General features: G+C 56.6%; 10 protein-coding genes across 10 annotated transcripts; 4 read left to right on the top strand and 6 right to left on the bottom strand.

Moving 5' to 3' along the window:
- Positions 1-1439: 1439 nt before the first annotated feature.
- On the bottom strand, positions 1440-2557 carry SETTUDRAFT_148858 (uncharacterized protein; the record flags this gene model as incomplete). Its single annotated transcript, XM_008025613.1, has 2 exons — positions 2442-2557; positions 1440-2387 (listed from the first exon to the last, which is right to left on the bottom strand). The coding sequence occupies exon 2, from the start codon at positions 2352-2354 to the stop codon at positions 1440-1442; it is 915 nt and encodes a 304-aa protein (XP_008023804.1). The 5' UTR covers positions 2355-2387; positions 2442-2557.
- Positions 2558-2790: 233 nt separating this feature from the next.
- Positions 2791-3989, top strand: SETTUDRAFT_148854 (uncharacterized protein). Its single transcript, XM_008025612.1, has 2 exons — positions 2791-3141; positions 3192-3989. The coding sequence occupies exons 1-2, from the start codon at positions 2886-2888 to the stop codon at positions 3812-3814; spliced, it is 879 nt and encodes a 292-aa protein (XP_008023803.1). The 5' UTR covers positions 2791-2885; the 3' UTR covers positions 3815-3989.
- A 415-nt stretch (positions 3990-4404) lies between these two features.
- Positions 4405-9336, top strand: SETTUDRAFT_129108 (uncharacterized protein). The gene is made up of 5 exons (XM_008025611.1): positions 4405-4615; positions 4678-4953; positions 5006-5209; positions 5266-8993; positions 9053-9336. Exons 1-5 carry the CDS (start codon positions 4585-4587, stop codon positions 9083-9085), a joined length of 4272 nt encoding a protein of 1423 aa, XP_008023802.1. The 5' UTR covers positions 4405-4584; the 3' UTR covers positions 9086-9336.
- A 675-nt stretch (positions 9337-10011) lies between these two features.
- Positions 10012-12043, bottom strand: SETTUDRAFT_129104 (uncharacterized protein; the record flags this gene model as incomplete). Its single annotated transcript, XM_008025610.1, has 3 exons — positions 10012-10425; positions 10552-11407; positions 11458-12043. 3 exons carry the CDS (start codon positions 12041-12043, stop codon positions 10155-10157), a joined length of 1713 nt encoding a protein of 570 aa, XP_008023801.1. The 3' UTR covers positions 10012-10154.
- A 973-nt stretch (positions 12044-13016) lies between these two features.
- On the bottom strand, positions 13017-14707 carry SETTUDRAFT_168291 (uncharacterized protein). The gene is made up of 2 exons (XM_008025609.1): positions 13660-14707; positions 13017-13608 (listed from the first exon to the last, which is right to left on the bottom strand). The coding sequence occupies exons 1-2, from the start codon at positions 14631-14633 to the stop codon at positions 13149-13151; spliced, it is 1434 nt and encodes a 477-aa protein (XP_008023800.1). The 5' UTR covers positions 14634-14707; the 3' UTR covers positions 13017-13148.
- A 441-nt stretch (positions 14708-15148) lies between these two features.
- SETTUDRAFT_168290 (uncharacterized protein) lies at positions 15149-16551 on the bottom strand. Its single transcript, XM_008025608.1, has 5 exons — positions 16468-16551; positions 16157-16280; positions 16053-16100; positions 15766-15993; positions 15149-15704 (listed from the first exon to the last, which is right to left on the bottom strand). Exons 1-5 carry the CDS (start codon positions 16476-16478, stop codon positions 15510-15512), a joined length of 606 nt encoding a protein of 201 aa, XP_008023799.1. The 5' UTR covers positions 16479-16551; the 3' UTR covers positions 15149-15509.
- Positions 16552-16999: 448 nt separating this feature from the next.
- SETTUDRAFT_168289 (uncharacterized protein) lies at positions 17000-18443 on the bottom strand. Its single transcript, XM_008025607.1, has 5 exons — positions 18208-18443; positions 18079-18158; positions 17912-18025; positions 17550-17861; positions 17000-17489 (listed from the first exon to the last, which is right to left on the bottom strand). The coding sequence occupies exons 1-5, from the start codon at positions 18320-18322 to the stop codon at positions 17154-17156; spliced, it is 957 nt and encodes a 318-aa protein (XP_008023798.1). The 5' UTR covers positions 18323-18443; the 3' UTR covers positions 17000-17153.
- A 678-nt stretch (positions 18444-19121) lies between these two features.
- SETTUDRAFT_183826 (uncharacterized protein) lies at positions 19122-19988 on the top strand (the record flags this gene model as incomplete). The annotated part of the gene is made up of 1 exon (XM_008025606.1): positions 19122-19988. The coding sequence occupies one exon, from the start codon at positions 19122-19124 to the stop codon at positions 19986-19988; it is 867 nt and encodes a 288-aa protein (XP_008023797.1).
- Positions 19989-20125: 137 nt separating this feature from the next.
- SETTUDRAFT_107579 (uncharacterized protein) lies at positions 20126-22709 on the bottom strand (the record flags this gene model as incomplete). The annotated part of the gene is made up of 2 exons (XM_008025605.1): positions 20126-22606; positions 22665-22709. The coding sequence occupies 2 exons, from the start codon at positions 22707-22709 to the stop codon at positions 20126-20128; spliced, it is 2526 nt and encodes an 841-aa protein (XP_008023796.1).
- Positions 22710-23182: 473 nt separating this feature from the next.
- On the top strand, positions 23183-24906 carry SETTUDRAFT_168288 (uncharacterized protein). Its single transcript, XM_008025604.1, has 2 exons — positions 23183-24447; positions 24632-24906. The coding sequence occupies exons 1-2, from the start codon at positions 23241-23243 to the stop codon at positions 24700-24702; spliced, it is 1278 nt and encodes a 425-aa protein (XP_008023795.1). The 5' UTR covers positions 23183-23240; the 3' UTR covers positions 24703-24906.
- Positions 24907-26468: the final 1562 nt, after the last annotated feature.

Here is a 26468-nt window from a genome sequence, read left to right as displayed (position 1 = left end):
GACTCGGCTGTGCAGACACGCGGTACACGTGTGGCGCGTTGTGCGCGTCAGTCTGAAGAGCGCGTTGAACTGGTTTTGACGTAATTGGCCATCTTGCGTTCTTGATATCCTTACCAGCTCCAACTACACATAGACACACGGCTATCACAAAAAAAAGGAGGGGAAGAAGGGATAATCCACTTACTCAGTATCAAAAGTAGCTTCAATGCCCTGCCATATCCGTGCCATCAGCACCTCGACGTCCTTCGGCGCCGTCATATGTGTCCTGCGAGCCGAGCGCGTAAATTCGTCGAAATCCGCCTCAGACATGGGCGGCGTCATGTTGCGCAAGTGAGCCATTCCCTCCGCATGGCCCGGGGGGTCACGGCAGAAATAGCGCTGCAGCAACTGATGCAGCTGGAACACCAAGTCAAGTGTATACGGCAACGGGCGCGGCTCAAACGGCGACACAGCACTCACAAACTTGTTACCCCAGTAGTCTCTTGCAAACGCCTTGAGCAGACACACCAGACACCCGCTGTAAGTAGTACGCCACACTATGTCTTTTTCCACATCCGCATCCTGGATAATACCGCCCATGCTCGTGCCGTCGTCTCTTCCTAGTCTGCGCTGTCGCGGCGTAAAGCGCCTTGTAAACCCTCATCCGTGAGAATGCTCTGCGTCATGGCATCCAGGCTCGCGAGACTGTGATCTGGGTTCCGCTCGTTACACGGCCAGATGCCCCGCCCGGACCGGTGCTGCCGCAGCCAGTTTACGAAAAGCGCGGCAGGTGCAGCAGTGCTTGCAACGTGCTGTTGCGGTGGCTGGTATGCCTGGGGCTTGAGAGGCCTCGCGCGCGTCGGCTGGCGCGCTGGAGGATGGTCCATTTTCGCCTTATACGCTGCGCGTGTGTCAGAGACGGGCGAGAACAAGGGATGTTTCCTCTCTTTTTTTGTACTGCATTCTTGGTGCGGACACATTCGTTGTGCTCATTGTGCAAAATGCGAGATGAAAGAATGTGTGTCTTACTTTGTTTGTTCGGTCGCATGGTTGGATGTGGTATGTATGTATGTATGTGTGAGCATGTTATTTCGACATGAAGATGTGGATGAGAGAAATTGAGCTTTGTACCTGGGAAGAAGGTCATCCGAAGGGGTGGTTGGAGAGATATGGCGTTGATTGTGCCGAGGAGGGTGTCGAGGAGGGTGTCGATGTTGTTGTGGCAGTGGCGTTTTCTCAAAGCACGACAAAGAAAGGATGCCGTTTTCTTCTTTACACATGGGGCCCGAGAATAGGTCTAAGAGTACATCTTCGTTGATGTTATAGACTCTGAACTCGAGGAGACAGCAATTCTTTCACTAAAGAAGAAAATGTGTTATATTATCTCGCAGCGGTACCTTCAGCTTCATCAAAAGCTCAAGTCTGCTGACCGTTTCTTTGTTACCGGCATCTCGGAACATCTACTGATCAGGATTATAGTACTTCCTCCAATTATGTTGCTCTCTGAAACCCAGCACCTCTTTAATCTTGCGATTACTCAATGGCGCCTCCCACTCGCCCATGTCGCGCGTGATTGGCGTGTTGGGCGCATACTGCTCTAGAAACTGCCTTGTGGGAAACGTCGCGGTGATGGTATCATTGGTGGCATTGAAGACCTGGAAGCCCAAGCCATCCTTTTGCACGCACAAATCGCAGATCTGGCCGAGATCCCGCGCGTCAATGTAGGCCCAGGCGTTGCGCTTGCGCACCTCGGGGTGCTGGATGTAGTAGGGAAAGTCGCGCGCGTACTCGTGCGGCTCAATCACGTTGCCGATGCGCAAAGCGTAAATGTCGGCGTCGAAGCGGCGGGCGAAACCCCGGACTACGCGCTCGCCGCATAGCTTGGATATGGCATATGTATCCATGGGGTTGACGTCGGCGTCTTCGAGAAGCGGAAAGGCAGTGTAGTCGAGGTTGCCCTGGCCGAAACACACTTCATATGTGGTTTCGCTGCTGGCGATGATGATTTTGCGGACGCCGAGCTTGCATGCGGCTTCGATGACATTGTAGGTGGATTGCACGTTTCCTGCGTAGCATTCGTTGTCTGGCACCAGCATGTTGCGTGCGTAGGCTGCAAAGTGGATGACGGCGTCTGGGGGACCAGGCACGTGGGGACCCTCGTAGCCGGCAAAGTTGAAGTGCGTGGTGAGCGCATTGAAGACCTGGCCGCTGTCTTTGAGGTCGGTTTTGAGCGTAAATATGCCTGCTTCTGGGTCCGGGAAGTCGGTGAGATCCAGGTTGAGGACCGAGTAGCCCTTTTGGATCAGGTACGGGAGAACATGGCGCCCAGCCTTGCCTGAGCCGCCAGTAAAGACGATGCGCTTCCCTGATGACATGGCGGTTGCAGCCCTTTAGAGAGGTCTTTTCGTCTGAAAGACGGCTGTTAGCAGGATCAATTGCTGGCTGCGGGGTTGCATCGGTACCCTTGTGAAGATGAGGCTTAACTAGGTCGTGTGCGGTGCCGCGGAGCGCTCAATCGAAGAGCAGCATGCGACAGGGCAGTCCATGTTTATAAGCGTCATGGCAATAGGCTGCCCGGCCACGAGCACGAGGGGTGCACGCAGTTGCATGTGGCGAGCATGGGAGGTGACAGCGGGACGTACGGTTTGGGCATGGCATGGTCGCTAACGCTACGTCACGATGCGGCATGGGTATGGGGGACGGGGGACGGGGGGACCCACCCGACTTCTTTTTCCCGTAGTCGTGGGAGTGGGAGCAGGTGGTACCATGGCCCAACTAGCGTCATGCCAGTGCCAGACACCGAATCCTCCGCAGCACCGTATTTGCCCCAACGACTTGCACATTTCTAGACGCTCTCAATTCGCAATCCCTACGGTACACATGGTGGCATCTCCCCCTCCACACACATGACCAGCGGTCTGATGCGGCGCTTCTGCTCGACGTTTGCCCGCACGCACCCTCAAGCCACGACGACTGCCGCATGGCTCGCTGCGCCCCGCCTGCTGGCGCTCAAGCAGTACAGGAGGACGCTGACCGATGCCGGCTGCACACAGGCTCCGGTGGCAAGGCACTGGTTCACGAGCTCGTCGCCATGCTCGCACCCCGGGCAGGATGAGTGCGAGAAGAAGCGCATCCACGAGCGCGACTTGAAGCTGGGAGACAGTAGGTTTGCGGCTCAGACTGGTGCAAATGGGCTGCTAACAAGTGCGTAGCCATCCGAGTCCTGCACGAACGCCTGCCGACGCTTTTGATATCACCGCTCCCCCAGGACATCCTCTCCCCGCACATTAGCCTGCACCTGTTTCCCTCGACCCACCCACATCTGCCGACGGTGAGCGGGCGGTTTTCGTACGTCGCAGCACTGTGGACGGCGCCGGTCGCATGGGGCCAGGTTCCCGTGGTGGGCAACGTGAAGCTCAGGATACTGTCTGAGCGCATGGTGAAGAATGGCGGGTGCTCGACAGCGAGCAACGTGCGCAACGAGAAGCTGATTGTGCGGTGGCAGACATGTGGCAAGTCGGACAGGAAGGAGAACGGGCAGGTCAGCGACGTGGTGGAGAAAATCACCAGCATCGTGGCGGGGTCCAAGCGACCACAGCAGGAATTCACGGGCCTGTTCAAGTTTGAGTTTGACGACGAGGGGCGCATTCTGAACCACATCATCGAGCACACCGAGGAGGGCCAGCACTGGGATCGGACGGCGACCATGATCAGCGTGACGGACTGGCTTCTGGGCCGCGCGTGGGGGCGGAGCGAGGGCAACCCCAGCCTGGCGTTTGTGAGGTGCAATGAGCGCGGCCATGGGCGCGGGCGTGGTGGTGACGAGCGGCGATGAAACGCCATCAGTCCATGCTGTCGACGCTGTCGGCTGCTGCCCACTGCTGCTGGTGCGCCCGCCCCTCGATACTGGTCCTCAGCGTCGCGGGAAAAATTTTCTACTCTCACCACTCCACACGTGTACAAGACATGTAATGCTAGCACCCAGTAATGACGTTGGTCGTGTACGGCCGCGAGCGCAATTGATACCCTATGACAGGCGCCCGTTGCGGCACCACAGTCATGTGCAGCGAGCCAAGTGGACGAGACGCATAAGAAGAGCGAGACAGGGGCCGGTGATTCGCAGTGCATGGTGCTGATGGATGCGTGTGGCTACCCAATGATGAGTTGGCGGGTGAGGGCGCGCATCGGCCACGGCACTAGGCATGGTAGCTTCCGCCTAGCGACCACGACGACGAGCTCTGGCGCATCTCACCCTGCCTTGCCAGAGCCAGAGCCCGCCAGCATATTGTCGCCGCCCGCCGCCGCCGCCGCCGCAGCAGCAACAGCAACAGCAGCAGCAACCGCATTGCATTGCATTGCCATCTACCGACATTCCCGCATCCAAGCCCGCACTCATCGCCCGCCCCTCTTCCGACGCTCCCCCCCGTCGTCTTGGAGCTGCTGCCGCGCCCGCCTGCCAGCCCCCCCGATTTCCCTTGCTCAGCCGCCCGTCGCCCGTTTCCCCGCGCCTATTCCACGGACAGCGCTGGGAGCCTACAGCCTCAACTACCCCCCAGGCTTCTGCCTACCTCCCCACCAAACGCCATTGCCTGACCGCACACAGCCATGGCCGACCTCTCGCAGAGTGGGGAATTGAGTATGTTGCCTGCGCATTCCTCGGCTGCTGTCCATGTCCAAGCTCGTGCTAATGCGCCGCAGACCAGCCCATCCTCAACCTGACGCCCGAGGAAAAGCGCGTCTTCCAGTATCTCTTCCAGCAGGCCGACACAGAGAAGCTGGGCGTCATAACAGGCGAGATTGCCGTCAAGTTCTTCGAGCGCACCAAGCTGGCCCCCGCCGTCCTAGGAGAGATATGGCAGATTGCAGACACGGAGAACCGCGGTCTCTTGACCATGGCCGGCTTTTGCCAGGTCCTGCGCCTTATTGGACACTACCAGGCTGGCCGAGATCCCACACCAGAGCTTGCCTTTAGACGTATGCCCTCTGCGACCTGTTCGTTGTGCATATGCGCTGACCGTCCATGTAGCCGCCCCCCTGCCCAAGTTTGAGGGCCTAACTCCCCCATCCGCTCCTCCCGCTGCCCCTGGCTTCTCCCCACAACCCACTGGTTCTCTGCAGCCTCAAGTTAGCGGCAGTGGCCCAATCCGCGTCCCGCCGCTAGTGCCCGGCAAGGCTGCTGAATATGCAGGCTTGTTCGAGAAGTCTGGCGCAGTCAACGGCATTCTTTCAGGTACGCTATTGTTTCATGTCCGAGGCAGACTGGGGTTGGCTAACAAAAAACCGCAGGCGAGAATGCAAAAGAGATATTTGAAAAGGCACGGTTACCAAATGAAGTCCTCGGCCGGATATGGAATCTTTCAGACACGGAGCAGCGTGGAGCGCTCAACGTTACCGAGTTCATCATCGCCATGCACCTGCTCGCCTCATACCGCACAGGAAACATGAAGGCGCTTCCAAACACGCTGCCTCCAGGCCTGTACGAAGCCGCTTCTCGACGCGGAGGACTGCCGCCCCCACCAGGACGCCCCGACCAGATGGCCATTCCACGTCAATTCAGTGGACAGCAAAATGCACCGCGACAACCAAGCCCGCTCGGACGACAGCCATATGGAGCACCTCCCCCGCCTGTGCAGCCTGCTGGCAGTGATTGGCTCATCAGCCCCCAAGAGAAGGCCTCATACGACAACTTGTTCAAGGGTGTTGATACCATGGGCCGCGGCTTCATTACTGGAGACCAGGCGGTGCGCTTCTTCAGCGACTCCGGCCTACCCGAAGACGTTCTCGCAGGAATATGGGACCTTGCAGACATCAATTCGGAAGGACAGCTATCCAAGGACGAGTTCGCGGTCGCCATGTACCTCATCCGGCAACAACGGAAAGGAGAGCCACTCCCCACCACTCTGCCACCGAATCTGATCCCACCAAGCCTGCGCACACCGGCCAACCAGGCTGCGCCCGTCACTTCACCGCAGCTGGCACCCCCAATGCCTCCTCCTGCCAAGTCTGCGACTGATGACCTGTTCGGACTGGACGCCTTTAGCGCACCGCCTCCCCCTCCCCAACAGTCACAGTCAACGGGTGGCTCTGCCACTTTCAGCAAGCCTTTTGAAAGCGATCCTTTTGGAAGCAAAGCAGCCTCGCCAACTTCGCCACATCATTTCCAGCCTCAACCGCGAAACCCGGCCTCCACTTTCAAACCCTTCATGCCTAGCTCTTCGTTTGGCCAGACTTTGACCGCACACTCGACAGGCCAGTCGGGAACCTCTGGCGCGCCGCAACACTCGACACTTTCCGTAATGGATGATCTGCTAGGAGAGGCTGATCCTGAAATCAACAAGAAGCTAACGCAGGATTCCACCGACCTGGCCAACATGTCGAACCAGATGACCACTCTGCGCAACCAGATGCAGGAGGTCCAAAACAAGAAGACTGCAACGGAAAGCGATCTTAACAGCGTCAACACTCAAAAGCGTGACCTCGAACTCCGTCTCTCGCAGTTCAAGACACAGTACGACCAAGAAGTCAAGGCAGTCAAGGCTCTCGAGGACCGTCTGGCCAGCTCCCGCAATGAGACTCAAAAGCTAAAGGTGGATCTTGCCATGATTGAGAGCTCTTACCAGGATCTCCAAACCCAGCACCGCCAAGTCGGAGGTCAACTCGAGGCTGATCAGCGCGAAAACAACAACCTGAAAGAGCGCATCCGTCAGCTCAATGCTGAGATTGCGCAGCTCCGCCCCCAGCTTGACAAGATGAGAAATGACGCCCGCCAACAAAAGGGCCTGGTGGCGATCAACAAGAAGCAGTTGGCTACCAACGAGGCCGAGCGCGATAAGCTTAAGAACGAGATGAACGAGTTGAGCAAGTCCCACGAGGAAATCTCCCGCGGCTCTCCAATCCAGACCCCCGGCGTCGTCAGCCCTGCTGTTTCCACTGCAAGCCAGAACACGAACCCCTTCTTCCGAAAATCCCCTCAGCCAGGTGCCGAAAACACCATGTCACCCTCTGGTTTTGCGCGTGACGGACCCCACAAGGACTTTGATAGTGTCTTTGGTTCATTTGGCACTCCGCAGAGCAGCGCACCGCCCGTTTCATTCCGTCCTGACAACTCGAGCCTAGGCCCTAGCTTTTCTGCTCCATCAGGCCAGTCGGTACGCTCCTCCGAGGGTCCAGATGTGCCTACGCCCTCCACTTCGCCGCCTCTCTCTTCGTACCAGGAGTCTCCACGAGTTGCAGACCCACCAGCTCCTCCTGAGTCACGTCAGTTTGGTTCCTCGTTCCTGCCACTGAGAGAAGGCCAACGGTCCGACTCGTTCAGTTCCTCTGTGCGAGGGGCCGCCCCTGCAAACCGATACGGTCCCCATGCCCCTGGAAATGAGACGCCCACTATCTCACATGCTTCGCCTGCTGGTACTCCAATCGCTGAGAAGCCTTCTGTGGAGCGCACCGACACCAACAGAACTGAGACTGATAACTTCAACCCGGCTCTATTCAGCCGCACATTTTCGGCTTCTCCTGTGACCAGCGTCACTAGTGAAACACAGCGCTCAACTACCAAGAATGATGACCGAAAGGACGCTTTCGCCAATTTTGGGGTTCCATCTGCTGGCGTAGCACAAGATGTTCCTGGAGCTTTCCCCCGGGAAGCCAACACACCACTGCAACAGAACCAAACCGGCGAGAGCAGTATGAGTGGGCCAAACAGGAACAACACCGACCCCTTCGGCACCTCTGGTGAGCAATCCCGAGGAGGCAAGGATGACTTTGATGCGGCTTTCGCTGGCTTTGGGCCTAGTCGTCAGACCGCTACTACCGCCTCCAACGCAAGCGCGCCCGCAGGAGATTCAAACAAGTTCAACAAGGAGTTTCCTCCGATTGAGGATCTTGCCCACGACGACGACAGTGACAGCAACGATGGACGAGGATTCGACGACAACTTTACATCCGCATCGCCAAATCAGAAGCGCACCAGCTTTGGGCAAGAGCAGCGCTCCCAGCAGCCGCGTCCTGGCACTGCTTCGAGTGATGAGCTCTACAGGGCTCCGCCTCCCACCACTCGCCTAGACTCGAACCTGAGCGGCCTGCCCTCTCCGGGTGCACAAAAATCCCCTCCTACGTATGAGTCTACTGTAAACACGACAAGAAGCGGGTCGAACCAGTTCCCGCCCGAATTTGGCGGTCTTCTCCCGTCTCGTGAGAACCCAACATCTTCTGGCTCTCCTGACACTGCGCAAGGCCCGGAGAGATCGTTCAATCCTCCAGGCGGCCACGGAGCTGCTCTCTTCGGTGGGCCGATCAAGTCTGCCACAACATCTCCGCCTCCTCTGGATACTCCCGCTTCGACTGTTCCCTCTGACCAATACCACTCTGGCATGGCATTTAGTACCAACGAGCCTAACCAGGGGCCATTGCCATCCGGCAACGTTCCTCAGCTCGGAAAATCTGCCTTTAACGACGACTTTGACGCTGGTTTTGATGACCTCGCTGATGCCAAGGAAGATGACAAGGCCGACGATGACTTCATATTTTCCTCGCAGCATCGTGAAGGACTCGATGAGTTCAACCCTGTTTTTGACTCGCCAGCTGCCTCCAAGGCGAACACAATGGCTTCGCAGCAAACACCTACTGGCAAGCCCCGCGGAGACGACAGCTTCAGTGACTTTGAGCACCTATCGCAATTTGGTGGACAATCCCAACAAGCTGCAGCAGGCTCTTCATCTCAGGACTGGGATGCCATCTTTTCGAACCTCGAATCTTCGCAGACCGACAAGGGCTCGCACTCGCAACAGGCACCAACCGACTTTGGCAAGTCCGTCTTTGACACTCTTGACAAGGAGGAGGTTGCTGCATCGTCATCAAAGTCGCAGCAATTGTCGCCTCAGATGCCTCCGCTTGGCCGTGCCATCAGCACCGGAACTGAACACGATGACCCTATTCTCAAGAAACTGACTGGCATGGGCTATGCACGGAACGATGCTCTTTCTGCGCTTGAGAAGTTCGACTATGACATCAACAAGGTAAGCACTGCACTGTTGCATCGTGTTTAGAAGGTAGCTTGACTAACACTTTTGTCCAGGCTGCCGACCACTTGGCGTCGGGAGGAAACTGAACAAAACAAATCAACGATGCCTTGACTTTGCACAGCCGTCATGATGTCGAATCGCCCTCTCTTGTCTTGTATGAGTACATATGTTTAGCATGGCTCGCTTCAATCATCATACCCTTGAGCATTGATTCTCTCTCTCTCTTTCTCTATCCGTCTCCTTCGCTCTCTCTCTCTCTCTCTCTCTCTCTCTCTCTCGCTTCCACTTGGTTTCTCGGTATCTGCGACGCGTAGCCCACACTTCCCCCGTCTTTTCCCCCTTTGTTCTGGACATTCTCTTCTTGTAGTAAAACAAAACATTCATTTTGGGGAAGTAGTGGAGAGAAAGAACAAGGGAAACCCTACATTTATGTTGGTTTTTTTCTTCTTCTTTTCCTTTGCTTTTTCCGCTGTTTGCTTGGGGGCGGTGGTGGTGGTGGTGCCGGTGGTAAGGGAAGGGGGGGGGGAATGGAATCTTGGTGACGGAAGGAACGTCTGGCGGCTCGACGCACATACTATGCAACTTAATCTAATCTTTTCTGGCTTGTCATGTTCTGTTGTTTAATCGTCTTCTGTGCTATTCACAGGCAATGTCATGAGAGAAAACGCTTTTTTGCTGTCTAGAGAGAGAGTGTGTTTTGTGTCGTTGATATTAGATGATGATTATCGAGCTCAGGCTAGTTATCACACGAATTGGCATTCATTACCAAAAAAACAAAACAAAAACAAAGGACTATGTAGCAACGAATGTTTGGATAGGAAGAGTTTGTGCAAAGACTGGTAAGTGGAGAATCAAGTTTAGATGTGAAATCCATCAATAGCTAGATAGATAGATAGATAGATCGATAGATAGATAGATAGATAGGGAGACGGGTATTTGATTTTCAATATGCAATCGTCGAGTATACGCAGCATTGGGGAAGAAAAAAAAAGAGAAAAAAAAAAGAACAAGTCAGGTACAAGTAGCACTCGTGCATACAAACGATGCACACACACACACATGCATACCAAAAAAAAAATACTAAAGCCCCTACACTCTCACACATAAACCCCCCCCCCAAGCTATCCATAATCCCAACAAGACCATCGAAAACGGCTACACAGCAGACAAAGTAGCAGGCACAGCCTCTGTTCTAACGGTACCCTCGACCTTCTCCTCGTAGCTGTCAAAGACAGCTGTGCCCTCGAGATGGCTGTGTTCAAAGACATCGACGTGCGTGGAGGCGAACTTGCGGGCGCTAATTTTCATTTCGAAGAGCAGGTCGAGCTCGGCGAAGGAGCGGCCGCGCGGCTCGGGGAGGCGGAAATATGTGTAGACGATGCTGAGGAAGCAGGATGCGGCCCAGAAGAAGCCTGCGTAGTTGCCCCTGTTTGGGTCATGTTAGTATGTATGTAGATAGGCTGGAGGAGGAAGATTGAAGGAGGGGGTTTTTTTTGTATGTGTGTGTGTGTGTGTGTGATAGCGGAGAAAAAAGAGTTGAAACTAAACGTACCAGTTCCAGGCTCCTGGATTGAGCATGTAGGGCGTAAGGACCGAAGTGATAATGGCAATGACATTGTAGAGATTGCGGCCGAGGACAACGGTCTTGATGGCGAGGCGGCGGGTCGACAGTTCGGCGACGAGCGAGTAGCACACGGTGCCAACGGTGAGCTGGTAAAACATGGCCCAGACAATCATCATGGCGCCCGTGGCCATGGCGCCGGATGCGCGCTGCGACTGCGGCACGAGTCCCAGGAAACCCATGACGAAGAGCATGATGCACAGACCGCAGAGACCGCCCAGGTACAGTGTTCGCCGGCCAATGCCCACTTTCATTAGGTACCAGGCGCCGAAGACGCCGGCCATGTTGATTCCGTACTGGCCCATTGCAAAGTCGTAGGATGTGGAGGGAGCCAGACCGGCTTGCTGGAGGAAGTAAGACGAGTAGCCTGAGAAGGCGTTGCCGCTGAGATTCTGCATTGCCCAAGCCATGCAGACGATTTCGGTGCGGCGCAGGTCGGTGCCTTTGAAGCAGTCCCAGTAGGTGGCGCCTTTTGTGATTTTCTCCTCGAGCGCCGTCGTGTGCACCATCATGGCGATGGTCTCGTCGGCGTTGAAGTCGGTTTCGCGGTTGAGGCTGGTGAGGCGGAGGAGCGCCTTTTTGGCGTCGTCGAGTCGGCCTTTGCGGACGAGCCACCAGGGGGATTCTGGGGCGAGGAAAACTCCAATCAAAAGGGGTACTGGCCACATCCATTGCAGGGCGTATGGGATGCGGTACGACCATTCATCTGGCCGGCTGACCAGAGAGCGGATGACGCCGATGCCGATGAGCTGGCCCAGGCCCCAGCAGAAGTTGACATATGTTGTTACTACAAAGTTGTAAGTAGGTAATTGCTGGCTCAATGCTGGCGTGACTTACAGTATCCACGCAGAGCAACAGGGCACACTTCGCAGGCATAAGTAATAGTCAGCGTCTGAAAGACGCCCCACGGGATACCACAGAGAATCTCAGCAAGGAGCAGATGCACGACCGTCTGCGCGGTGAAGAAGATAGCCGTAAAGCCGATAATCAGCGTCAGACATCCCATAACCGTATACCGATATCCAATGGCCTCACTGACCCAGCCGTTGAGAAACAAGCCGATAATCTCGCCCACAATGAGGCCGTTGGACAAGCCGGCCTGCCACGGTGCTGGGATTTCCCACGTGCCGTTGGGCAGTTGCTCGCCGTATTTGCGCTTGAACTGCGGGAACCCGAAGAAGTTGTTGAGAAGACAGACGTCGTAGCCCTCCATGACGATACACGTGCTGATGAGGATGGACCATCCAATCGCCTTTGGGTACAGCTTGATGCCCTGCAACAGCGTCATTTTGCGCTCCTTGTCCGACGCAAGGCGCGCATCGTTGACAATCTTGTTGGCAGCGCGCTTGTGATGGTCGTCGTAGTCGGCATCGAGGTCGACTGGAGGGGCAGTCGAAGCCTCGATTTCCTTGTCGTGCGCCATGTTGAAGACGCGCTGGGCAACAATCGGGCCGAGAGCGATGTGTCGTCGTCTTCGGGAAGTGTTCTAGAGTAGTAATGTAATACAGTAGTGGGGAGATCCTGGTAACGCCCGCTCTCCACTCCTGCACGCTCTGCACCGCAACAAAGGCAAAAGAAGAATCCGGGGAAACTTGCTACCGGGACATTGGGCTGGTAAAAAAGGATATGCGGCGGTCTTTAAGCATGAGAATTTGCGGGGTCCAGGACATGGTTTGGGCCAAGCGCAGTGGGAAGCATCTTGTCTTGGTTGGAGAGCGAAGAAGTGGAGCGGCTCCTGTCCTGGCGCGGTGGGCGGGCGTGATTGGATGCCAAGACAAGGAGGCCTTCTGCGAGTGGTTAGCCATTTTGACGGGCGTGCTTGTCCAAGGCCCGGAAAACACAACCTTGAGGCCAGCATCTCGTGCACGCCGCTTGCATGCGTCGTCTCGCTTGGCCGGGCTCAGTAGAGCGGAAGTGCCGATGGGCGGAGAGCGGGCTGCTCCATTGGGCCCCGGTGAGGTCGCGTGCATGGCTTGGACTGGCGCTAGGGGCTGCTGTGCTGAGCATTGCCATGGTGAACAGGTAGGTATGCCTACACACGAGTCGGGCAGAAGGATGCCAAGCAGGAAAACAAGAGCATGCCCAGCTTCCCCAGAGAAATACCACGATATTCGCCGAGGTAGAGCCTCATCAACCTCTGCCGGCACTTGGCGAGGCTTTTTTTTCACACAAGTCGAGTGGCCGCCGACTCTTCTGGCTGAGCGTGTACGGCGTTGCCAATCCGCCGCCGCCACCTTGTCGGTGCCATCTGTCCGCGGCGTATAAGTATCCTTCCGCAGTGTCTTGGAAACCAGTGCTTGGCATTCTCGAGGAACTGTAAACCAGTCCTGACTTGAGAGACTAGAGCAAGAACACTCAGCGTGATGCTTTTCAACCATTACCCAGCTAACTAGAGAGCCCATCTACTTTGGCTATGCTGCTCTGATCCAAGTCTAAACATGCTCTCTGCTGGTTAGCAGATGTCTACTCTACACACCCGAGACCCGTAAAATAATCACTAAGCCCATCTCTGGACATCGGACCGTTCTTCAGGGAGCGTCTCCTACTTCAGGCTGGACCTGCTCAGGCTCACGCTTCCGCGGCTGCACTCTGCCCCCGAAAAACACCAGCAGCAACAAATCATACGTCGCCTTCAAGCTGCCCGCTGCCACAAAAGCGACCCAGAAATGGTTGTGCCCAGCAAGAATACCTGTGACCGTTGGACCACTGCTCTGACTCAGCGTCTTGAGAATATTGACCACGCCCATGACTGCCGTTCGCTCTTCCGGCAGGACCACGATGGAGAGGAACGCCGACCGAGGCGCTTGATCCATGGAGCTAAGGACAGAGCGGGCGACAAGCAGGCAGATGGTTGCCGCCAGGCCAGACGGGACTGGCAAAAGGGCCAGAAAGAGAGAGGCTGGTAGATGAGTGACTACCATGGCTTGGATCAGGCCGAGGCGCTTAGCTAGACTCGAGGCAAAGACATTGCCAGTGGTTGACACGAACCTGCAACTCAGTCAGCCAGTTGATTCTGCATCAACTAAGACCCAGACATACCATGTTGCCGACATGATGCCTCCCAGTTTCCCCTTGGGCAAGTTGAACTTCCGGTCCATGTAGTAGTTGATCAGACTGAAGGGAACCATGCCTGAGCCCAAGGAATCCAGGAAGAACAGGCTACAAAGCTTGAGCAGAACCATGCGAGTCGGCTTCGATATCGTGCTGATCGAGTGCCAGAATCTCTTCTTCTTCTTCTTTTCCGGCTTCGCCACGTCTTGCTCTTGAGCATCACTTGTCTCCTCCAACAGTGGCTGCGTCTCAGCAGCCTCAGCAGCCGCATTCCTCTTAGGCTTCCCACCCTCGTGCTCACACTGTTGGCTCATAAACAGCGTCATAACCGCCTTGACACAGCCAACGCCCGTGTAAATCCAGAAAATCGCTCGGTACGCATCCAGAACCGTCCAGCCCTCCAGCGCCTGCAGGCGATCGATAACCACACCACCGACTGCCAGGCCTGTCGAGGTGCCCATGACAGCCAGCACGACATACCAAGTATACACGTCAGATCTTTCCGTCTCAGCCACGAGCTGCGCCAGCGTCGACTCCTCGACAGCTCTGAACGGGCCAATCTCATTCCCACTCGGACTAATGACACCGACAATAGCCGCAAGAAGCAACGCTACATAGTTAATCGTCGTCGCAAAGACGGCCCCAGAAACCGCCATGGACACGGCGCCGAGCAGCAGGATCCTGCGCCGCCCCAGTGCATCCGCAACGAGCGTCAGCAGCAGACTAATCACGACATCGCCGAGCAGCGTCAGCGTCATGAAAAGCCCAATCTGCTCGTCCGAAAACCCTTGCTCTTGGAAGAACAGCGCGAGAATAAGCGCAGCCGCGCCGTATGCGAAAAGCCGGAGATAGCGTGCAAAGATGATGAGATAGACGTCCCTTCCAGTTTTTCTCATTGTAGCCAGGCCGAATTCCTGACCCAGCCACCGGGCTCCCTTGAGCACGCTATTCTTGACTGACATTTTTGATTTATTTCCAGGTTTTATGTTCGGGCGCGGAAAAGGCGTAGGATAGCCATTCACCGGTGTGCGGCGTTACAAACGGTCAAGGCTTTTTCGAGTTGGTGAAAACGAAATGCGGTATTAAGCAAACTGCAAGCAAGTGTCAAAAGCCTCTTTAGAAATCGGTGTGACAGGAAAAGTCTGAAGCTGCGATGGTGCTCGAGATGGATGCCTGAACGCGCAATAGCCCGGCGCCAGCCTTTTACCCGAAACGGCAAGGGGCAAGCGTATACACCGCATCTCCATGTCCAAAGGACGTTTCGAGGGCGCAACAGCCAGCTCGAGACGTGCAGAGAAACAAGTTTCATCCATACCAGCCTGCTGTATACGTGACAGGCCAGGCGCATAAAGTGGGGTCCATGCCGAGGACAGACTGATAAGCAACGGGCACTAAGAATTGCTTTTGGACGGCATCACAGGCATCTTCGCTGTACGTCAGTACGTCATTACACACATACATGCCAAGCACCAAAGTCATGAGATAAAGGATGATTGTCCCATATTAAGAACACCTAGAACACTCCGAAAGAAACAGAGGGCCCAGCGGCCACCACAAATTGTAATGCAGAAACCAGCACATCCCAGAAATCCAAACGAGAGCCCCCATTCTAAGCGAGTCGCGTCGCCATGCTAGCACAAAGACCGGGACAGAGACGGAGATATCGTGACGAATGGGAGAGGACATGGCGGCCATGGATCCGTGCGCATTCTCGTGGTTCCGCTCCCCTTGTCGCAGTCGCATATGGAGACGGGAAATGTGGCGCCCACGTCGTGTCTCGCTCGTCCTTGGACGCTTGTACGTGTCTCTGACACATTTGAACTCTTCTCTTTCCCCGCCTAGCAGCAGCCGCCACCGGATCCGCTCTGCACGCCCTGGCCTTGCCCGATGGGGACTGTGGGCTTGGTGTTGGCGGTTGTGGTACCCATACGCTCCTTGATCTGGCGGGCCATGGTGAGGAAAGCTTGCTCGACGTTGGTGGCGCTCTTTGCCGAAGTCTCGAGGAATGGAATGCCGAGGCTGTCTGCGAATTCCTAGGGGTACTGTTAGATGGATGCTGGGGCTGCACGCGAGACAGGGGCCGTGTGGACGCACCTTTGCTACAGTGTACTCAACAACCTTCTTGTCCGCCATATCGGACTTGTTGCCAACCAGCAGCTTGTTGACGCCCTCGGTGGCGTATCGGTCAATCTCCTGTAGCCACTGCTTGACGTTGTTGAATGAGTCCATGTCGGTGACATCGTACACGACGCAGATGCCGTGAGCGCCACGGTAGTATGACGATGTGATGGTTCGGAAGCGCTCTTGGCCGGCCGTGTCCCACTGCAAGTGCCGTCAGTACTCGCGCCCCCAAAGCACCATGGCTGTCGGGGCATACGCACAATCTGTAGCTTTACCGTCTTGCCATCGAGCTCGATCGTTCGGATTTTCTGCTGCGCGTTAGTCCCGTGGCAGGCGCCAGCAGCAGGCGGCTAGGCAGACGCACAAAGTCGACGCCGATGGTCGAGATGTAGCTCTCCGTGTATGTGTCGTCGGCAAAACGGAGCAGCAAGCACGACTTTCCGACACCAGAGTCACCGATGAGGAGGAGCTTGAAGAGGTAGTCGTATCTATGTGCCGAGCAGCGTCAGTGGCGGGAGTGCCGTGGCGGGAGCAGCAGCGTGGGAGCTGTGCCGCAGGGGAGCCAAGTTACTCTATAGGCACTCGAGTTAGCACGGCTCCAGATGCAGCCATACGCGGCCCTTGAGCCCTGGGCTGTGGCGGTGGGCTTTGCGCGGAGGAGCAGTTACGTACCACTCTGGGTTCATGGTTGCGGTGTTGCGGGCGTGTGGGAAAAGCAGAGGCTACAAGGCGTGAGTGCTGCAGGGGCTGTGGGGGGGGAGGCAGAAGTCGTGGGGTATCGTAGGTCGTCGGGGGGGGGGGGTGGACGAGGTGGGTGTGGGAGTGGGTGTGTGAGGACGATGGGATGCACTGCGCGGATACCAACCAGGTGTGGAGGAGCTTGGCACTCAGCCCCAAATCCGTGGTCACAAGTTGCCGGAGCCCGTTTCGCGTGAGCGGGCGAGCGAACATCACATTCACAGCACAGCACAGCACAGCAGCAGCAAGCAGCAGCCGCCTAACCTGCCCCAGCCAGCCCAGCTACTGCGCTGTCGAGCATGTGACTCAGGCCGGCGCTCTTATCGCCCACGACGGCAGTCAGCACGCAGCAATCAGTCCGTCATGGGAAACCCAGCCTGGCCGTGCCATGGCATGCCATGGGCGCGCGCACGTGACGGCGAACCCACCATCGCCGTCGTTTCACATGCACGGCCTAGTCTCGTGGCGGAATGGAGAATGTCTAGTTGCTCTGCAAATGTGCGCCGTCGACACCTACGCTACATGCGTCGTTGCATTAGACGCTGCCCGCCCTGCCAGTCCCAGTCCCAGGCACCCGTAGCCCCGCGCTTCCCATATAGTACAATCAAATCCCGCTCTACTAATTACATGATCTTGCCAAACGCAGGGATCAGCGTCTGCGCCAGCCAGAAGGAGAAGACAAGCTTGGGGCCCGTCATCAGCAGCTTGGGTGTCAGTCCCTTGAAGAAGGACGTGAAGCCCTCGTGCTTCATCATGTTGGACACGATCCTGAACCCGCTCTCGGGGTTCTCAAAGTTGCGGTTCTGGATGCGAGTCTTGATTACGTCCAGAGGCGCCGACACCACGAGCGATGCGCTAGCGCCTGCAATCGACGCGACAAAGTTCTGCATCCAAGTTGCCGAGTTGTAGTCGGAGAGCTTGTAGAAGTACTCCTTGGCAACGGCGGAGCCACCGAACAGCTGTGACGACGTCAGTTCATGCATTCCCTTTTTTTTCTTGCGTATCATATTTGAGCATACCGCGAACGATCCAGGTGCGTTACGTGCCGCTGTCCATCCCCAACCACGGTAGAGTCCAAAACCCTCGTCCGAGACGATTTTGAACAGTCCTCGGCCCCGGAAAGCCTCTGGGTTTGTTTGTCGCTTGATCTTGAGAACATCCAGAGGCAGGAGGACGATTTCACCAATGCCGATGAGTGATCCTGCGGTCGCGTGCATAATCGCCTTGCCGTTACCCTTGCCAAACGTACGGTCGAAGCTGTCGCCGTGGTTGTGCGCGAGGTAGTCCCGAACAAAAGGCTGACCACCAAACTTGTACACTCGTTGGAGCACCTGCCACTGTCAATTGAACGCTCTCTTTAGCCTGCAAGTATCCCACCTACCTTGTAAGCTGCCGCGTATCCGAGACCGGGGAAAAGAGACAGGAAGCGGGCAGAGGCAGAGGCCGAGGCCATGTCCCTGAAGACGACCCTGTTCAAATGCGATGCGGACTCAATCTGCATGTCCAGAGTCAGATACAGTCATGGCACATCAAAAATTCATGTCGCACCTTGCCAATGTTGCTCATCAATCGCTTCGCCGTGGTGTCGACGGGGTGGAAGACCATGAGCTCTGCGATTCCCGCACATCCTACAGCCGGTTAGACCTGACACCTGGAGTTCCTACAAAAACGACATACCTGCACCCAGCACTCTGGCCGTGTTGGACTCCCTCTTGACTGCCTTGGCCGACGAGTTGGTGCCTGACGCAGCCTGCGCAACCTTGGCCACAGCCTCTGAAGGTGATGGCGTCATTGTGGATTTTTTTTTGTCTTCACGTGAGGACCGTGTGAGGAAGAAAAAAGAAAGGGATAGGAATTGACTGTGCGGGAAGAGAAAAGGGACTGGCAGCACACAGCAATTGGGCGGGCAAAAAAGTGAGAAACCGAGAGCTGCAGATAAGATGGTTCCGCGAAAGCCCACCAAAAAAAGTCGTCGGGGAAGCGAGTCCAAAGTCCGGTGTCGCCCCGCCAAGCCCGCTAGCACGTGGGATTCCTGGGGTTCGCGCACCTTGATGCTCTGCACGCGACGTGAATTGATGTCGCAATGGACATTGCGTAGCTTCTATGGTACAGTTCTCTTGCCATACTCAATGTAGTGAAATATGAAAAAAGAAAAAAAAACTGATTTGCTGCTTCAGTTGAACAAAACCGAGTGACATCAAGTAAACCCGCAGGTAGGAAGGCGGGGTCTTGTACACCAAAATCACCATTGCCATGGATATTTACAAGGACCCATTTACATTCCCGATCCTGACGCCTCAGGCTACCCATGCCCATCCAACATAGCCACCTTTGCCCACGCCCCATCCGAGTAAAGATGTACAGAGCATGTGACGACGAGCACTAGCAGTCCAGACATCAGGCGTGCAAAGCAGAACAACGCAACTGAACCTGTTTTTACTCCACTTCCAACAATACTTACTTCACGCCGCCGCCTTATTGTACGGCTCATATCATATTACAACGCTCATATCACGCCACAGAAAAGCCAACAGCAGCAACACCAGACGAGCAAGAAAGAGAAAGACAAACAAGAACAAAAAAAACACACCATGTTTGACCGTATCCGCGGAAAATCGCCATCAAGGCACTCGAAAACCGAGTCTACAGATTCCGCCCTGGGCAGCACCTCACCCAATCTGGCACCACCAGCACCACCAACCTACACAGCGCCTTCATCATGGCCATCAGCATCGCCATCAGCGCCGTTCCAAACGCGCTTTGCCTCGCTCTCACTGCACATGGAAGACCGGCTACGCTTCCTGCGGTTCCCGGAGCCCATCATCTCAGCATGCCGCAACGCGATTCTGACCAACTGGCCGTCTGGCATTTCCAGCGAGCGGCCGTATGCAAACGCGCACGAGATCAAGCTGAAGGGGTATCCGTGGTCCGGGTACGGGCAGGATGCGGCGCACGCGCGGCGCATGGTCAAGAGCATTTTGTCGACGCTGCATGCGTGGGGCTGGCTGCTCACGCTCAACACGGATATCAGCAAGACGGCCACGGACAAAGATACCATGTTGTTTCGGTACCAGGCGCCGCCGCCCGCGCGCCACGAGTGGTGCAGTATAGCGTTTTCGCGCCAGAGCCGCTTGCGCTTTATTGATTGTCCCCCCTCGGTTTATGCGTCGCTGCCGGATAGGGTGGGACCGGACTGGATTAAGGGACAGAGCGAGTATGCGCCGGGGATCTGGGAGTTTGAGTTGCATGGTTATCCGTGGTCGTCGACGGGGAAGACGACCATGCAGGTCAGGGAGCTGTTGATGGCTCTGGTGGAGATGTTGGAGGAGGAAGGGTGGAGTGTGTATGCCAGTATCGATCAGAAGAGTGGCGCGGGTCAGGGGACGAGTGAGACGGATACTTGGTACTGCTGTAAGTTGAAAGGGTGGGAAAAGGGCATGCCTGTCTATCTGAGATGAAAGTTGTAATGTCAATATTTCAACATAGCCGTTTTGGTTCAACCGTGATATATTGTTTTGAACGATTTCTAAACGCCGCCCATGCATTTTTTTAGGTGGGTATACATAAAATCCTACACATTTCCCCTCATCACCGCTTACGATGGAGGACTGCCAATTTCCTTCTTAACCCAGTTCTCCAGACCACCAAGAGCAATGATTTCTTGGACGTTGGGTGGCAGTTCACCGACCTTGACGCTCCACTTGGGGCCGTTTGGTCCCTCCTGGACAGAAACAGTGCTTCTTCGGACGTCCCATTCCAGGGTCCATCCTGTGCGGCGTGTCATCTGCTTAGCCTGGCTGGGCTGAGCAGCAGCCGCTGGTGGTGGCGAGTCGAGCGATTCGCTATTGTTTGAAGGCTCCTTCATGGTTTGTTGCGACGAAGACGCATCCTTTGACGAGAAAACCTCGCGGAGACGATTGGCTAGCTTGGGCACCTCGACGCCCATCAAAGCATTGTTAATACTGTTCCTGCTGAAGATGTTGCCAAAGCTCCCAGCAACAACCAGAGGGATGCCCTTGGCCAGGATGGCAGTCGCGGCTTGTTCACGACTGCTACCACAGCCAAAGTTGAAGCCCGACACGAGGACATCGCCGGCCTTGGCGACTTGGCCAAAGCTGGGGTCGTAGTTCTCCATGCATACCTCTGCCATCTTCTCGCGCGTTACGTCGTCTTGGTATGTGTATTTGCCAGGGTAGATGCCATCCGTGTTGATGTTGTCGGCATCACAGAAGACAATCTCGCCGCTAATCTTCTCGGGAAAGCCCGGCAGGATCTCGGTCAAAGTCTCGGCCTCTGAGCCTGCCGCTGCAGGTGGATTGACAGACTGCCCTTCCGACTCAGCGGTGCTGAAGGTGTCGATGGCGGCCTCTGCATCTTTGATTGCCTTCTCAAGCATGTCCTCAATGGTCATCATGCGCTCTTCGGCGGGAATGCCATCGCCTTCTCCGCGTCGGACGCCCTCGTAGCCTTCGGGAGCCTCGTACCACCCGGGACCAGAAATCTTTCCAGACAGTGCACTTGCTGCAACGACTTCGGGACTGGCAAGGTAAGCCTTGGCATCGGGAGAGCCCATGCGGCCCTTGAAGTTGCGGTTGCTTGCACTGATGCCGACCTCGCCAGGCTCAAGAAGACCAGTACCGAGGCCAATGCAAGGCCCGCAACCAGAGGGAAGCGGCTGAGCACCTGCTTCTAGAAGAGCCTGCCAATCGCCCGCCTCCTCTGCAGCCTTTTGCTCTGGAATAGATGCCGCAGCGATGTAGAAGTTGACGTGGTCGGGAATCTTGGGGATCTTGCCGTTGTTCTTCACTGCAGCATCCTTGAACACATTGGCGGCGGCTGCGAGGTCAGAGGCACGGGAATTTGTGCACGATACAAGGTAGGCTTTGTTGATGGGGATATTCTGGCTCTGCAGCTCAAGCAAAGGAGCGGCAACCTTGACGGAATTGGGGCCGGAGACGTATGGCGACAGAGTAGAAAGATCGAGGAAAAGCTCTTTGGCGTATACGGCACCCTTGTCCGCAGCGAGCGCAGGCTTGAAGATGTGGCCCATCTGCTCACCAACGATACCTGTAGCAGTAAACAGTTTGTCAATGCGCTCGTGAATAAACTGTTGCCGGTGGTGGTCCTTGGCCTGGCCTTCGCCCATGGCTGCTAGTGTAGCCCTGGCGCGGAGCCAGCCGTGGAGCGTGGCGTCGATGGGGAAAAGTCCAGTCAGAGCACCCCATTCAGTCGTCATGTTGGCAATGGTTAGGCGGTCGTCGATGGGGATGCTGCCAAGAGTCTCGTCGGTGCCTGTGAATTCAATTGCGTGGTTGAGCACCTCGTCCTTGTTGAAGAGCCCAGCCAGCGCAACAATGACGTCCTTGCCAGTGACGCCCTGGGGCAACTTGCCATTGAGCGTGACCTTTGCGACGGGGGGAATCTGCCACCACGTCTTGCCCGTTGCCCAGATGCTCGCCGCATCAGTTCGCACTACCGGAGTACCCAGACACCCAATACCGCCATACATGTTAGAATGGCTATCAGAAGCCACGGCGAGGGTGCCCGGCCAGGCGTAGCCCTCCTCGACCATGATTTGATGTCCAATGCCGCGCCCTGCAGGATAGAAGACGACGTTCTGGGTCTTGGCAAACTCCTCAATCTGGCTGTACTTTTTCAGGTTCTTCTCCGACTTGTTCTGGACATCGTGGTCGAGCGTCATGACAATCTGCGAGGGGTCGCTGATCTGGGTGGCTCCAATGCCCATGAACTTGAGCGCCACAGGCCACGAGTTGTCGTGCGTCATGCACTTGTGTGGCTGCAGCGTCACGTAGTCGCCAGAACGAAGGACCTTGCCTGGCGCCACGCCCACGGCATGTCGCTGGACAATCTTCTCGGTGAGCGTCTGTGGCGTCTTGGGGGTCTCGTTGAGCGCCGAGAGGAAGCTGGCGGCCGGGCTCTCCTTCATCGAGGGAAACACATCCTGGGCCTCACGGCGAGCGGCAATGGCGGAAAAGGCTCTTGGGGCCGCCTGGAATCGGGGCGCCTGGGGCGAGGGGCGAGGAGCAAGGGCAAAAGCAAGGCTCGCTCGAGGCTGCTTGCGGAATTAGACGGGCGACGGGCAGACACCAGACGGAGCCATGCTGGGGACCTACTGCCATGTGCCTGCGGCCCAACAGGCGCGCAGCCCGTAGCGACATTGCCATTGCGTGTTCTCGGGGGTGGCGACGGGCAGTGCGGGTGTTTTGCAGGAGCTGCGGCGGCGGCGGCTGGCGATGTACTGGAGTAATAACAACGAGCCGCTTTCCCCAGAGTTTGGGCCAAAAATTCGACCCACCACGCTCGCCCGAAGCCGGCGTCAAGTCATCGGATTCCCAGCGCCTGCCATTGGACAGCCGCGCCACGCCTCAACCGGCATGCATGCTCCCACGCGCACGCCCTGTCGCCAGCAATGTAACGGGAGAGACCGAGTCGCTGCCATGCACATGCGCATGGCGTGCAAGTCGCTCCAGCGGCCAGCTTGACGGCGAGCCCGAGATCGGATGCGCGGGCGGGCGGGCTTTGGAGTCATCTCGCACATGACACGATCCGGGACCAGACTTTTATATCATCATCAACATCACTTACAGTAAGTATACAAACAAACCGCGCCCCCTCTCTGCTCGACACACTGCAACAACACACGCCCAGCCCACGCCGCCATTAACGCCCCAACTGCCCTGGCCGCCGAAATGGTCAACCGCTCCGACGTCACCTACTTTGGTGCTGGCCCCGCCCCGCTCCCCACCACTGTGCTCGAAAGAGCCTCGCAGGCACTGCTCAACTACCGCGACAAGGGCATTGGGCTCTGCGAGATCTCGCATCGCTCGCCCGAGGCCAACGAGATCCTCGCAGACACCAAGAAGGCCTTGGCCGAGCTGCTGGAAATCCCCGACGACTACGAGATCCTCTTCCTCCAGAGCGGCGGCAGTGGCGAGTTCAGCGCGACCGTGTACAATCTCGTGTCCATCTGGGTCGAGAAGCAGCGCGCCAAAATTGCCCACGACGTGGGCGACGACAAGGACGAGGTGCTCAAGAGGCTCCGCAAGGTTGTGGATGGAGAGCTCAAGCTCGACTACCTCGTCACGGGCTCATGGTCGCTCAAGGCGTCGCAAGAAGCTGCTCGCCTCGTAGGAGCCAACCATGTCAACGTGGCCGCCGATGCGCGCAAGGCCAACAATGGCAAGTTCGGCAAGATCCCCCCAGAGGACCAGTGGAGCCTCACGCCGCGGTCCGCCGGCGGGCCTGCATTTGTCTACTTCTGTGACAACGAGACCGTCGATGGAGTCGAGTTTCCCGACTTCCCGCAGAGCCTCCAAGGCGACGACGCGCCTCTGGTCTGTGCCGACATGTCGTCCAACTTTATTTCCCGAAGGGTCGACGTGCGCAAGTACGCAGTCATCTTTGGTGGCGCGCAAAAGAACATTGGCAATACTGGCATCGCTATTGTCATCATGCGGAAGTCACTCCTTCCGCCTCACTCGACACCGGCTTCAGCGGACCTGTTGAGGGAGCTGAACTTGGCCGTGGGCCCCATTGTGCTCGACTATCCTACCATTGCGAAAAATAACTCACTCTACAACACCCTGCCCATTTTTGACGTGTGGGTTGCGGGTCAAGTCATGTCTGGACTCGTCACCACCTACGGCGCGAAGCGTATCGGTGGCCAGGAAGACATTTCCAACGAAAAGGCCCGGCTCATCTACGAGATCCTTGACAGGTATCCAGACATCTATCAAGTCGTTCCAGACAAGTCAGCACGCAGCAGGATGAACATTTGCTTTCGAGTCCACGGCGGGGCTGAGGACAAGGAAAAGGCTTTCCTTGCAGGCGCAGAAAAGAAGGGCTTGCTAGGGTTGAAGGGCCATCGGAGCGTCGGTGGAATTCGTGCCAGCAACTGTAAGTGGTCTCCATGGTTGTCGTGTCATTCATGGCAATGCCGGCCATGCATCCGTCAGCGGTTGTGCGGGAGCACGATTCCCTGCACTGCCCGTATCCCCGTACGGTCGGGTATCCTCGTACCGGAATTGGGCCCAGCACAGTACTGCCTTCATGACTCAGGCTAACATGACTTGTGCTCCAGACAATGCAGTGACGCTAGACGGCGCAAAGCTGCTCGTTTCATATCTTGAAGAGTACGCAAAGTCGACATAAGCAAAGAGGTTGCGCGAGATTACATGAACAAAAAAAAGAGTTTAGATATTACTATGCAGTAGGAAAAGCCCTCATTTCCCAGCAGTACCTCTGTGTGGCATTGGTGTCATTCAACAGCCACTGATATGCTGCAACGTACATATCCAATCCATTATCCCTCCTGGTTATCCCGGTTTACCATGACTACATACAGCCACCACCAGACCCCCTCGTAACCATCTAGACTATCGAATGCATAATCGGAGATTTACCTGAGGCACGCTTCTACGCCACATTCGCGTAAGCTTCTGTTGGCTCCCGTGACATTTGGGCTAGCGCTTTGATCGTGTCCAAATATCGCCGTTGGTTATGCCAAGACTAGCCTCCTCCCTGCAGTTGATGCGCTTTCTTTTTCTGTCCCACAGTGGCGCGTCGATCGCCATTCTCACATTGCTTTGGGTGGCGTCCTTGTCCAAGGTGTAGGAAGAGGGTGGCTGTGCTAAGGTGTTTTCTGTCGCAGTGATGAACAGAGCTGAGTGATGGCGATGGTGCTGGTGCTGGTGCTGGTGCTGCTGCTCTTGAACGGAACGGCGAGTAGATGGCAAGATGGCCAGTGGCTGCACTGACGCTGAAGCATGTGCGACCGTTTCTGACAACCAGACGCCGGAGTCCTGGTCCCAAGACCAGTCGGTTCAAGTTTGGGCATCGCCCTCAGCTCCCCTTCACCTTCGCGGCCTCGAGTGGCGTGCAGGGGTCCGTCATAGTGGACGTCAGGATGGGAATCTCGATGCTCCACCAGACTCGTTCACCCAGGAAGGGGAGAGTTCTCCCGCATCCTGCAATCTTAGGGTGTCGAATGTTTTGCAGCCATGGTGTAGAGCAAGCCATGTTGGGGCGGCGTGGCGACTGGGCCCATCCCACGCACGCCGTTCTGTTCGTGGATTGCTTCTCGGTTTTGGCTGGACATGCTCGCTGCGCACCGTGTCATGCGGGCGCAGGCCTGTCCCGGCGACCGTTAAGCCGACCGGGGTTCTGCAGTTCTTTTTGTCTCGGATGGGGGCACAAGCGAGGATCTGCGGCACTGCCTAAACCCAGCAAGCATCAGAACCTTAGCCTGGCCACCACAACCTCACCACCACGCCCGCCTCTGGCCCTATCGCCCGCCCCAGCGCCTCCAGACAGACACTGGCTCCAGCAAAGGGTTCTCTCCAGCAGGCCAATTATAGATGTCGGCGTCAAAACACAACGTGCCATGGACAGGAACCGCCGCTGCTGACCGCCGACACCATTGCACCACGGCATCCACAATGGCCGCTGGCCCCGTGTACTGATACTGCGGGGGACGGCCATGACGGCAACGTCAGACTGCCATGACGTCTCGTTCGCCCACAGACGAGCAGCCGGGCCATGACGGCCGCAGAGACAGAGACAGAGACCAGAGCGCAGCCACCAGCTCCACCAGGGCCCTTCCCTTGGGTGGCGGACCGACGAGGACCAGGGGCCACACGGCGTGTACGGGTCTCGCTGCATCCGCTTCCATGGCTCCCTAGCACACGTGGCTCGCATGAGGGTGAAACCCCACCTCTGCGAGCGCGAGCGCGCGCGGGAAGATGTGACCTGTAAGATGAGAAGAATCAGCCATTGCCAATGCGGGTCCTACCAGAGAGGGTCCGAACAGACGCCTGAGGACGGCTGCCCCGAAACCGTGCGCTGCTGGTACCGCCCAGTGGTTTTGTCATATACCGTTTGGAGTCTCAGTCCCGTCTCTTGTCCCTGACGTCTAATGC

Source organism: Exserohilum turcica, assembly GCF_000359705.1.
Source record: "Exserohilum turcica Et28A unplaced genomic scaffold SETTUscaffold_15, whole genome shotgun sequence".
In the NCBI taxonomy this organism is placed as follows: domain Eukaryota; kingdom Fungi; phylum Ascomycota; class Dothideomycetes; order Pleosporales; family Pleosporaceae; genus Exserohilum; species Exserohilum turcicum.
This window is presented reverse-complemented; position numbering and strand designations above follow the sequence as displayed.